The sequence below is a fragment of the Nelumbo nucifera genome, chromosome 8 (assembly GCF_055504915.1).
Source record: "Nelumbo nucifera cultivar China Antique chromosome 8, China Antique-T2T, whole genome shotgun sequence".
Lineage (NCBI taxonomy): Eukaryota > Viridiplantae > Streptophyta > Magnoliopsida > Proteales > Nelumbonaceae > Nelumbo > Nelumbo nucifera.
Window position 1 is genome coordinate 44,507,482 of NC_142656.1, and position 14,036 is coordinate 44,521,517.

General features: G+C 33.2%; 1 protein-coding gene across 1 annotated transcript; it reads left to right on the forward strand.

The window, feature by feature from the left end:
• Nucleotides 1-1,722: 1,722 nt before the first annotated feature.
• Nucleotides 1,723-2,343, forward strand: LOC104611379 (uncharacterized). The gene has a single exon (XM_010278396.3). It carries the CDS (start codon nucleotides 1,851-1,853, stop codon nucleotides 2,052-2,054), a length of 204 nt encoding a protein of 67 aa, XP_010276698.1. The 5' UTR covers nucleotides 1,723-1,850; the 3' UTR covers nucleotides 2,055-2,343.
• The last annotated feature ends 11,693 nt before the right edge of the window (nucleotides 2,344-14,036 follow it).

Sequence of the window (14,036 nt, forward strand, 5' to 3'; positions counted from 1 at the left end):
TGGTCATCTTTAAAAGTAGGTTCAATTGTCATTATTTAATGATTTTAAAATGTGGATTTTGAGTGTGGCTCCACAATTTTTATTATGGTTTTGGGGTTATCTTTTCCATTGGTTTATAAGTAGTTTATGCCAAAGAATGGTCCTTATCATATAAGTTTTGAATGTGGTTCTTCTATTTACAAGGCGCCAACTGGTCTGTCAGTAAGGTCTCTTGTTGGTTATAGCAAAGAGACTTAGAATCAAATCCCACCTACACCTAGGTTGGGGGAATGGCCCCCCTATTGTGTAGTCCCCATGGAGCAAACTAAAAGAAAAAAAAAGGAAATTGCAAATCCTCTATTTCAAATGATGTTCAAATGAACATACTCTTAAAAAGATCAATAAAATTCAAATTCAATTCTTTTGAGGCCCATGAGAAGGCAAATGAGAGCAAATCAAGTATTTCCAAAAAGATCAATAAAATTCAAATCAATGACTATTATTTTTGGGAAAATCACTAAAAGGCCCTAGAGTTTTTGGAAAATCTATTAGTAGTAGTTTTCCCCTTTGTATTAATGCTTTTGTATTTGAATTTGAGAGCAAATCAAGTATTTTGTTGATTATTTAAAATGGGATCAGAATAGGGAAATTGAGCCATTCATTGTTTACTTCTTGCTGAATAGTGTAAGAGACAAAAATGAAATTCTTTTATGTTTCTTAAAAAACTACATATTGAATGGAGTATTTAGTTGGACAAATTTAACTATTCTAGGAGCTACATATTGATTTGTATATAAATTATGTTGTATATTGAATTATGTTGTTCATTTCAATCTATTCTCTCTCATTAAGTCTCATATTTAAGGTTAATTTCCATTATCTCTCATTGAATCATATATTTAATGCATTTTTGTTTATCATTATTAAATTCCACTAATTAAATTTGTGAATAACAATTTTAATAATATAAAAACTTATATATTCAAAATCGACTTAGAAACAAAACCAGATTTTAGGTATTATAAATAAGAAGAATTTTTATGAATAACGGAAATGGAAAATTTAAAACTTCCTTACCAATGAAACCATTGTCATGTTTGTTAAATGATAGAAATAAAATACAAAAATTATGAAAAAATAAAATTAATGCTTATTCCATAATTCTATCACCCTACTAAACAAATCAAATGATTCAATGATTTGATTAGCTAGGTGATCATGTTGTTGGCTAAGTCAATGATTTTTTACATATAAGCAATTTGGTGAAAATGAACCTTAAATCCTGGTCAAATAACTATTCAATTAGTCTAATTGGGTGTCTAGACAAGCAATGATTTAATTAGCACAATAAATTGAAAATATTTATATAAGTTATAGAGTAAGAAAGTTTGACACAAATCTTTAAGTTGAAAGGAAATAAATCATCAATATATATATATATATATAATTATTGTTGTTATTTTCATTTAAAATTTCCACGGTGCACATTTATTAATAAGATTAAAAGTGTAAGTAAAATGGGTTGGACAAAAAGTGTGCGTAGTACGCACGCTATTTTAATGTTTACGTGCTTACGTTCCTTAGAGCGTAATGATCTGGGAACGCGTAAGTTAGAGCGAAGCCTCTCGGAAACCGTCATATGTAGGTCAGAAACTTCTCGATTCTTGGATAAATCAAATCAGAGTGTTCCAGGTTGTCCACGATCTTTCTCTTCCATCTCTATAAATACTCTTCATTTTTCGGGAGCCGTTCAGAATCCATTCAATCAGAAATCGAGAGCAATTCTTCTTCTTAATTTGATTGATTTCATCAGAAATCTTCGAAAATCTCAGCTGTAACCGGCAAATCAGAGAGAACCCTGAAGGAAAATTATGTGTCTGGTGTTTGTTTGTGATGAGGAGGAGAGGGTGTTAGGGAGACAACCAGCTCCTGGTGCCTGTCCATATTGTGGAGGAATGGTGCAAGCCGTGGATGTGGAGAGCCAGTGGAGGTTTTGCTTTCTGCCTTTCTGCTTCAGGACCAAGAGGAAGTACTTCTGCACGGTCTGTGCCAGGCGTCTAGTTGTTTACCCATGAAAGCAGAGAGCTGATGACTTTGGGGAGAGATGAAGACAGTGGGAAGAGAAGAAGCCATGATCGGTTGATATTTGCTTGCTGAGATGGTTTCTTAAGTGGGGTTTATCAGGAAAGGCTATCGAAGAACAGAGTTGGGAATAGAAAGTAACAGATGATCTGACTCTCCGCATATTATGTTGTTATGGGGATCTTCCTTACTTTGATAAATCAAATAGATGATTTTAGAATGATAGATTGCTTTGCTAAATGCAGTTTTATCAATGAATTCATTTGGTTTCTACTTGATAAAGCTTTCTAATTCTCTAAAACTAGTCTCTGTTTCTTTCTTCTTCTTATTTTCCCTTGCTTGGCATTTTGAAGATGAAACTTCATGTCCTTACCTTAAATTGAAGGTTTTAATTAAAAGGTTCAACTGTAAGATAATTGTAAATGAATGGGTCCAGTAAGCAAAAGGGATTCGACTGTAATTAAATACTTAGTTAAACATCCAAATGTAACTTCAATAAAAACAATGTAAATGTTTACATTAATAATCACACTTCTCAGTTTACAACTTTCTGTAACTTTAAATCGATTGCATTTGAAGAAGGGTTCTTTGAAGTATTGGATGATGGGGTTTTGTTGATCATCTTCAAGCCTTTTTATTTGTCGAAGATTTCCCTTTCATCCGGCCAGCAAATACATCTGCATAATCACTATTCACCGTGAATGCTTGTTTACTTGTGTCATTGGGAAACACCGAAACAGTGTTTTTCGAATCGTTGTTGACTTGGAAGGTTGGATCTAGGGTGGCAAATGGGTGGATTGGGTTGGGTTGGGTTGGATTGGGTAAGGGTTGAATATCAACCCATCCATCCTGACCCACTAACCCACCGTGGTCCATCATGTTGTTAAAGGATCATAACCCACTCTAATTCTACCACCCATATTAACCCATTTGACTCATACTAACCCATCTACCATCACATATAAATATATAAATGGGTCGGGTTGACCTAAACAACAATTTTTTAGAGAATCAACTCTCTCGAGATTGTCAAGTGGTATAAACGGGTTAGGTCGACCCATGTACCAAAAAATAACGTTTTTGATGAAACACCTCTAAATGAGGCCACATGGTAGAAATGGGTCATGTCCGCCCGTAATATCCGAAAAATAACAACTTTTTGAGAGAAACAACTCTCATGAGATTGCCACGTGGTATAAACGGGTCAGCCCGTATAGCCTAAATAACAGAAAATACCAGAAAATGCAGAAATTAATCAGAAAAAATTGCAGAAAATTCACAAAAAATATAGAAATTGCAAAAAAATACAAGAAATTGTAGAAAAATATCAGAAAATTGCAAAACATAGCAAAAAATGCAGAAAATTGCAAAAAAAAAAACAGAGAATTGTAGAAAATGCAGGAAAATAGAAGAAAATTATAGAAAATAGCAGAAATTACAGAAAATATCAGGAAATAACAGAAAATGCAGAAAAATACCACAAAATAGCAGAAAATTGCAGAAATTACAGAAACTTACAAAAAATGCAGAAAATACCAAAAAATTGTAGAAAAATAGCATAAATTGCAGTAAATACCAGTAAATTGCAGAAAATACAAGAAAATAGCAGAAAATTACCAAAAAGTTGCAGAAAATGCAAGAAAATTCAGAAAATTCCAGGAAATTGCAGAAAATACCAGAAAATACCAAAAATAGAAAAAAATTGCAAAAAATGCAAAAAATACCAGAAAATTACAGAAAATACAGAAAACACCAGAAAATTGTAGTCAAATAGCAGAAAATTCCGAAAAATACCAGAAAATTGTAGAAAATGCAAAAAAAGTAGACAATTATAAAAAAAAAAGTGTATAACTTTTGCAGAAAAGAATTAGAAAAAATGTATCTTTCTAACATTTTGAACAAAATCTAGAAAAAAAAAACATGCAAACATACAATTTAGGTGTATGACAAAGAGAAAAAAAATAACATTTCATATTGTAAGTGTATGAGAAATAAGAGAAATAATACAGAAAATAACATTCATTATATTTACCCATGAGCAAAATTAAGTACATACTTTGACCATGCCTATAGATGCTATATATTAGAGTATGACATGGAACAATACTTTGTTCATGCCTACAATAGTTTGTTGCTAATTCAAGGATGCTCCTCTAGATGGAATAATAATTTGCTGCTTCAAGGAAACTGAAACGTATGCTTAATCATTTTAGCTAAATATCACATGAATTTCTAGGCATACAAAATTCCAGATGGCTGAACTCTGCTTTCAACCAAGAGATTATTGATTTGAGTTTTCGTTCTGTAAATACTGAGATGGTAATCAGATCCTACATTCCCGATATCTTTAGACCAAGTTTAGAAAAGCTTTGCCTTATTACGATCAGTAACCTTGAACATTTATATATTTGCTACTAAAACCAAATAAGCAATGTGGAACATGGACACAGAGACAAGTTTTAGACAAAAAATATCCATTTTTTGTCAACAAACTTACTTATTTTTCTATTTTACAAAAGCAAGTAATTAACCTATTCCTTAATTATAAACAAAATAAATAAAAGATTATGGCTTGTGCATGATTTACCCCAATTTGTAATTTTCCTTCATTATGAATCAAGGCCAATTAGTACCACACAAGTAGGAAGCTGAATCAGGAAACGATGGGTTGGTCTAGTAGATTGGTGAAAATGTTCATTTTATTAAATAATACTTTCTGAATTAGTGACAGTATACTAGCAAAACTCATGCCTTGCTATTTCTAACAGAAGAAAAACAAGAAGGAAAGTAGTAGGCCTTATTTAATTAAAAAGAACATAGATATTTTGAGGAAATATTTGAAATGTTTATTTTAGAAGCTAGATTGAGCATGATCAAGCCTTATCATGTTTGTGCTGGGTTAAAGTTATAAACCATAAGTATCAGAGTAGTTAAAAAGCTGAATTTGTTGAAGTGTGGCATTTCTGGTGTATAATGTTAATGTTATTTTAATCAAAAGAGTGAGCTTGGAAGATTAGACACATTGTGAATTGTGATCAGGGGCCATTGATGACAACTAGGGACTTTTCATAGCTACTTAGACACAGGACCTCTAACATAGTTTGGGGCCATATAACTTGCCATGTATTCCAACTTGGGGTAAGCTACTCAGGTGTCCCACCCTCCTAGAATGGAGAGTGATAGGCTCAAAAATCAGCTAACTAGAATATGATTCCAAATGAATGTTTATAGTATCAAATATTTAATTTGGATGACATAGAGAAGTTCTATCAATATTCTTTAATGTTCTGAAGATAATTCTTTATAAATGAAGTCATGTTTAAATTCAAACAGTCTGTTGAAACTTTGTTGTTCTATCCAATATTCTTTATTCATTGGAGACCATCCCATGGTGTTGATTGAAAACTTCTTTACCAAACCATATTATAATGAATAGAGCGGCGGATTTGAGGCTATAAATTATAATAATACAACTGTTATGAGCTTGGACTTGTGCAGCATAGTAGAAGATGTGACCTCCATTGCTCTAATTTAATTAACAATCAGTCAATGCCATGGACCTTAATTTAAATTTACAGAACTGATGTGGGGTTCAGTGTTGGATATTAGATAAGATTGTCATAAAACAATGACCATGTTCAATGGGCATGGGTGCATGGCAGCCTCAGAATCTAAGCTCAAACAAGTCATCGTCAATCTTAAACAAAATAAAATAAATGAAGTTATCAGGAATGGACGCTCACGTCAACCCAACTTAATTAGAACCATCACCTCTAGACAAGATATAAGGAAAAGACAAGCGACCATTAGATATTTGATAAAAGAACAAACTGAAGACATACTTGCTGGGTCGATTTGCTTTAGACTATACTATAAATCTACGGTGTTTAATAAATGAAACTCCATTACAAGCACCAAGTTAAGGGAGACATTCATTGATCCAGTCCGACAGCCTTGTAGCCATTTCGTTCTTTTCTCTGTTTTATCTTTTTCTTCCAACAATCATCCAACACAGAGAGATCCCCATGAACCCATGACTCAACTTGCCATGAATCATCCCACCTAACCAATGGGGATCTTTCTGTGTCCACTGGAGAGTAAATATATGTTTTGGGCACTTTTGGCGCAAAATATATGCAACAGGGACAAGTTTCAGATATGTTTCATGTTCAACCTTTTGATTGAACAATATGACTATGGGAGGCAGATAATTAATGAAGGTTGAGCAATGTCAAAAGATTTACCTATCCAAAACTCTGATGTACACGCGACTTGAGATTTGAGAACTTTGAGAAACAATGGCATTGAAGCTAAGAGGACAAACTTGTTTCAATGGCAGAGAGGACAATCTTGCTTCAATGGTGGAACAAATAACTGCAAATGGATTGAAACCCTAACACCTTTCGATCTTGCAATTGATCTAATGACTAGTGGAACAAAGAGCAAAGATCTGAAACTTAAATAATGGATTATTCTTCAATGGTGGAAGTTCATTCGGTTGAGAACTGAGAAAAACCTAGAGAAAAACCCTTCTTCGACAGTTCAACTCTTGCAGCAATTCTCTCTCGACCCTCTCCTCTTACGGTCTTACCCTCCCTCGACCCTCTCCTTATCCAAGTGACCCTAACCCCTTTTGACCCAATGGGTACCTTCGACCCAACCCACCCTGACCCTCTTTTCCTTGACCCTAATGGGTCACTTAACCCATATAACCCACTGTTGAAATGGGTGGGTTTTGAAGCGGATGGGTTGGGTGGGTCAAAAGGGTCAGGGTCAACATTGCCACCCCTAATTGGATCATTTGACTTGGGAATCATTTAGGCAACTGATTTTGTTTTACCCTTAAAGTTTTAACCCATTTTTGGGTAAAAAATCATTAATTTGGTCAGAGAACTACTGACCTGGGCGATCAAAAATGCTGACTTGGGTAGCGGTTTTCCATTTAATAAGAAAGCAGAAATGGGGACGGGCTAAGGCAAGAATGATCTCAGGTTAGAGATCACTGAGATCCAGAGAGAGAGAGAGAGATCACCGAGATCCAACTTTCCATTATCTTTTTTTCGCTGCCGATGTGTCCATTGTCATCATTGGTGAACATCAGATCTTCTTCTTCCTCCTTCCCTCTTTTGTTTTCTATTTTTTTTTCATTTCTTTCTTTCTGTTCTTTCTTGGTTGACAACCAGGCATGTTTTACTCTCTTTTCACATAAAAGACTAAAGAAAATCACATAAATATTTGCCCTAATCTAATCAAACTGCCTGAACATTCGACTCGAAGAGTTGAATGTTGGGAAATTCTAATCTAAGGCCCTGTTTGATTTCTCTTTTAAAAAGTTTTTCTTTCAACAAGTACTTCTTTTAAGACATATGAACACACATTAAGTGCTTATAGGTGTTTGATAAAAAAGTGTGGAAGAAGTACTTCTTGTTAAAAGTAGCACTTCTTAAAAAAGTGACTTGGATGTGGCTTTTTTTCAGCACTTTTTGAAGAAGTGCTTCTTTATTCAAATGGGATGAACCTGTCCCTATTTTTTTAATGACAAAATACCCTCATGCGAGGTTATCATCCTCCCCCTCCATTCAAAACCCTACAATATATCAGGAAATGATGACGTCAGTTTTAGGTCCAACAACGACGTTTGACGCTGAGAAAAAAAAAAGAAAAACGACCGGCAAACCTGTCATTTTGCTCTTATCTTTGTTTTTCTGTAGTATTTCATCGATTTGAGGCTATTTTTTGTGTTTTCTAAAGTTTGAAATTCCCCTTTTTCTCTCTGGTCACAGATTTGTGTTTGGGCGACTTCAACAACGATATCGCACCATCTAGCTGCCGATGACTAGAAGGTGAGTTCACCCAAACTCCTCCCTTCCATGTTTTTTTTTTTTTTTTTTTGGGGGGGGGGGGTGGATGATTATTTCTCTTATTCAATTTTTTTTTGTGTTCATATGAGAAATCCAAAATTCTTTTGGGCATTTTTTTGTTAGAAATCATGCAAAAAAGTTGCTTAAGTTGGATGAATATTTGTATGAATATATTCTTCAATCGTGATTGATTTTGTTTTCTTTAGTTGATATGAATGTTTGTGTGAATATATTCTTGAAGTGTGAATATTTGTGAACTTTTTTTATCATGAATTTTTGTGGGTGATGTTTTTAATATTTTTTTGATAACCTAAATTTTCATTTTTTTTTAACAATTTGAATTTAATCATCCTATTTTTATTAGTTTGATAATGGTGGTGTTTTTTTTGTTGATTTATATATGTATAGTTAATATTATCCTATTTTATTTTTTTGAATAATCTGAATTTAGTCATCCTATTTTATTTTTTCAATTTGGTATTGGTGGTGTTTTTCTTATTTTCTTGAATAATCTGAATTTCCAACTATTGATTTAGTTAAAATTATCTTATTTTAATTTTTTGTTGATTTATATGTATAGTTAATATTGTCCTATTTTATTTTTTTGAATAATCCAAATTTAGTCATCCTATTTTACTTTTTAATTTGATATTGGTGGTGTTTTTTTGTTTTCTTGAATAATCTTAATTTCCAATTATTGATTTATATGTATAGTTAGAATTATCCTATTTTACTTTTTTGAATAAGCTCAATATTAATATGTATAATAAATTGTATCCTATTTATGAAAACTCAGTTTTGAAAGTGCTTTCTGGAAGTAGTTTGTGAAAACTTCTCCATAAAAACACTTTTTGAAACTATTTTGTGAAAATTGGTCATTAAAAGCAGTTTCTAGAAGTAATTTGTGAAAACTGCTCCCTAAAAGCACTTTTGGAAAGTATTTTATGAAAAGTGTGCCTTGTAAGTGCTTTTTGGAAGGAATTTGTGAAAATTAGTCTTTAAAAGTGCTTTCTGGAAGTAATTTGTGAAAACTACACCATAAAAGCACTTTCTGAAAGTATTTTGTGAAAACTGCGCCTTGAAAGTGCTTTTTAGAAGCAGTTTGTAAAAACTGCTCCTTAAAAGCACTTTTTGGAAGTACTTTGTGAAAAATAATCTTTGAAAATGCTTTTTGGAAGTACTTTGGTGAAAATTGATCCTTGAAAAATGCTTTTTGGAAGTATTTATTATTATTATTATTATTACTATTATTATTATTATTATTATTATTATTATTATTATTATTATTATTATTATTATTATTATTATTATTATTATTATTATTATCATCTATGTGGAACTCCATGTGTGTGGGCTCTCATATGTCATGATATAGTGATGTGGTGATTTTTCATTGAAATGTATATTATAATGATATGGAAAGCATTATTTATAAGTATGTGTGGAGTGAACGCTAAAAGTGTCATTTAAGCCAATATAAGCAGTTGTGGGGAAAGTAGGTCACCAAACATCTCCGTCCCAATAAGTGCTTAAAAAACACAATAAATAGTTGGCAAGTGGGTTACCAAACAGCCTTCAGGCCCTGTTAAAAGAAGCACTTCTAAAAAGTACTTGTGCAATAAAGACTTATTTTCCAAACCTCTTATTCACCAAACATAGCTTAAATTAAACTGCCGTATCGGTTCTGTTTTCGTATCGATTTTTAAAACCTTGTTGGGAAATTTTAGATTTACTACAATATTTAGGGGACATTATTTTTTCGGATTTTGAGAGTGGGTCAATGGGATTTTGGTTCCCATTGACAAAGAATCCCATGTTCTTTTTTCATATTTATGTGGGGATCAAGGGAAATTTATTTTCTTGGCATGGTTGAAAGTATCGGAAACCCTAAGTGTATCTGAAAAGGCAATTTTAAGAAACATATTGGGATACGCCTTGGATATGCATGCGTATTGAAGAAAAACTAAGATACACATAGATACACTTGGAAACACTGTAAAACTAAGAAAAACTAAGATACACATAAAATATAATTAAGTAATTAATTAATTAATTTTTAATTCTAAAAATATAAAAAATTATTAAAGAAGAAATTTCAATTGGTCTGTGGATATGATAGATCATCCATAGAATTATAATATATTCAATTTTTGTAATCAAATGATAAAATATAATTAATTATTATTTATTTTTTAATTAAAGTAAAAAAAATATTAAAGAAGAAATTTCAATTGCTTTATTGATATGATAGATGAATCCATAGATCTAAAACATATTTAGCCTTTATAGGTAAAGAAAAAATTACATTTTCAAATTTTTTGTTAATTTATATTTTCCCCAAATATCCTCATGAAATTTCCATAAATATACTAATAACACAAAAAAATTGTGATTTTGAATATAAGAAATGTAGATCAACATAAATTTAAAAATTCCGTAATTTTGCAATATTTTTTCAAAATTTGAGAAATCTTAAAAAAAAATTAACAATTCACAATTGTTTCTTGCAAACTTTTGCAAATCTAATACTCTAGGAGTGAAGTTTAGAGTTTTAGAGTCATTTTGGGGGTGAAAGAACGCTTACTTTTTTCCCACTTTATTATTATTTTTTTCCTTTTCGTTGATACGCTATTGATACGCCTTGATACACCCCCGATATGCCCCGATACACCCCTGATACGCCCCAATATGGGTCCGATACTCATGAAAACGCCGATTTCTATGAGTATCCCGTATTTATTTTTCAAAGATACAATATGATATGCACCATACCGGGCATATCATATCAAAATTTTAAACTTTGTTTCCTGGGTATCACTTACCTAGGAAAGTGATGCACATCTCCTAGGTGGGACAAAAATGTCCCTTTTAATAATGAATTTCTGTAGCTAAAATGGTCATTACCTTATTTACTTGAGAAATAAAAGAACATGGGTAAATGTACTTACCCGGATAGTGTTTCCCAGGAAAAACTTATCCTAATAATTGCATTTACCTGGATAAATAACTTGACAAAAAGCGAATAGGACTTTAAGTTTAAGGTATGGGCTGACACTACCCGCCAGTTAAAGTGATGGGCTGTGTCTGTCACGGATGACCCCTAGGGCTAGGCTGGGCCTGAGGGTTTATGGCCCATGGGCTGTAGTGACCCGCAGTCTGTGACCATTTGCGCTAGCTAGCACAGCCTGTGGACTGTCCCGGCTTGACACGCTCTACTTTTTATTTTTTTAATTTTTATTTTCTAAATTTGATGGGCCAGCATTAGAATGATACGTTATGCCCGATGCACAGTTGAGAATTGGTATTCTTCCATAAAAACCCACCAAGTGAAGTAGGAACTTTATATGAAAACCGGGCTCTCTTTTCAAATCTAAACTGGATGCAATTTTCACACTCAATTCAGATTTGCAAATAATTTTAATTACTATTTGCATTTTTCTTTGATGCTAATTTTGAATTTCTTTTTTGCTTTATTTGCATTGATTGGAAATGTGAATTTTGTAATTCAAAAAACCGATGCATAATTTACACATTCTTTTCACGCTAATTTCCTTTTAAATACAATGGGACCACATCTTTTCACTTCCTATTTTGTTCCTCCCAAACAACCAACTTTTTCCTGCTTTTGCTTTCCTTTATAAAATGGGACCCATCGCTTTACTTCCCATATTATTCCTCCCAAACAATCAACATTTTTCTTAATATCATTTTCTTTTTCATGATGTGAGGATCCCATCATTTTTACCTCCATTTTTTTCTTATGGTTGCGTTTAGAAACAATGCAAATAAGTATGAATACAAAATATGTAGAGTGTAAAATGGTTCATATAAATTGTAAAGTTGAATTAGTTTTACATTGATAAATTCCAATAAAAGTATATGTCTTTTTTTTTTTTATCAAAAGCCCACTTGAATGCAAATTTACTTCTTTTTTATTGATGTACTTTTACATCTTATTATCAATGTAAATATGCATTAATCTGTTATTTGTCAATGCATAAATGTAATGTTGTCAAACACAGGCATAAACGAACCAGAGTGCAAATTTACCCTGAACCGGAATTTACACTCTATTTGCATTGTTTCCAAACGCAGCTTAATGAGCAAAAATTACACTTGGTTTATTTATATCCTTATATATTTTTACATTAGTGGAAATTTGATTTACATCAACTTAACTTTATTGGTGTGAGCTATGATGAATGATGCCAGACATGAACTGTGGATGGATTTGCATTTTTGATTTCCCCATCCTTTTACTGCTTCATACCAAGTCTGTATTGCCAAGTCTTTCCTTCATGGTGGGCAGCCATATTTCTTTTAGGCCCGGCCCAGCCCATACCGCATCAAGCCCACATGCAATGTGGACCATAACCGGGCCAAGCAAGCCTTAGGCTCGGTTGGCCCAGGCCAGCCCAGCCCAGCCCGGAAATTACGTGTGTATAATATAATAGGGTAAAATTAACTTCCACTGAAGTTTTTGATAAATACTAAAACCTCTCGTCCTTTTAGGAGGACTTAAACCTCCCTAGTCTAGTGAGGTCATTGAACAAATATTACACCCATCCATTGGCCATCCGTGGTCATCTGTTTGTATGAGACATCATCTGTGCTTCATATTATTTCAAAAACCCAGTTCCGCCGATATTCAAAATATGTTTGTAGAATGAATAAATATGGGTGTTGCTGCCAAGGATGGGTCAAGGGCAACAAGGTAATTTTGTTTTTTTAGACGAGGGTTAATCAAGTCCGAGGGTTTCAATGTCCGACCTGTGAACAAGACATGTCAGAGGCCCCGAGTATTATCTTAGGGGCAGAGACTCTGACAGTTAAGTTAATATAGTGGATAAAAAGGGATCGGACCAGACATGAGAAAAGAGAATTGAGACAAAGTCACCGAAGAGCTTAAGAAGCTTAGAGCAGTAAAATCCAAGATAACTTACCTAGGGAGGGATGCACATATTTACACTTGAGCTTGCATAGAATTGATTAACAATAGACGGCCAGGATTGCATCTAGCTGGTGCCACGTGGCACCATCTTAGGCCTTGCCACATGCGCCTAATCAATGGGCTTTTGGATTAGCATAGAATTTGACCTAGAATAAAAAATTAAAAAAGAAATGGTGGCTGTTTTATTTAGGGAAGAGGTTATTTTTTAATTCTTAATTACCTTCAAGTTTGGAGTAAACTTTGAATTACATTTTCCCGTTATTTATCCTTCATTCTCCTTTGGAAGAAAGTTCCTGTTTTCGTTTTCAAATGCCATGTGCAATTTTTATCCTTTATTATTGTGAGCATCGGAAAAACTGGCTTAATTGTCACTTGGGCTGAAAATGGAATCGCCACCCATCAGATTAGGAAAGGGAGGTGATGGGACCAACGAGAATGATATCGAAATTGTTTTGGTTCAATAGTGACTCTTACAGTCCAAGGTACCAGTCCAACCAATCCGAATAGGTCTTGGATGAGAGAGGAAAAGGGTTAGGCACCCCTCTCCCGATTCCAATCGGTAGGGCCCACATGGTAACACATGAACTATATCAGAGATAACACATGAAACAAGAATTCTGCCTACAGACTCAATGAGCTTAACAATCATTTAGTTCCAATTCAAGAAAAGAAATAAGAATAGTTTACCTGTCACTACCTAAACAAGTAAATTCTAGATGAGTATTACCTAAACAAGTAAATTCTAGATGAGTATCAACAAGCATTAACACGCACTCGAGTTCGGCAAACTTTAAACAACCAATTAATTAAAAGAAAGTTACTAACAACAAAAAAAGACTCAGCAATCCAAAAATCTCCAAATGACGAGTACACATACTTTCTCTTTTCATGAACAACCTGAAGATACTACCATTAGTATTACTTTCCTAAACAAACCTTAAACAATAACGAAAAGACTCTGCAACAAGGGGTCTATTGCTGTATTGCCATCTTATTAAACCAGAGGATGGCAATACAGTGAAGCAGATCATCCACAAGTTTAATAGTGAACCACAAATTTCTGGAGAAAGAAGGAAAAAGAAAAGAAAAAAAAAAAAAGACGGGACCTCTAACTAACTGACACACCACCTAGAAATATCAACAAAAGGAAGAAAAGATCTAGT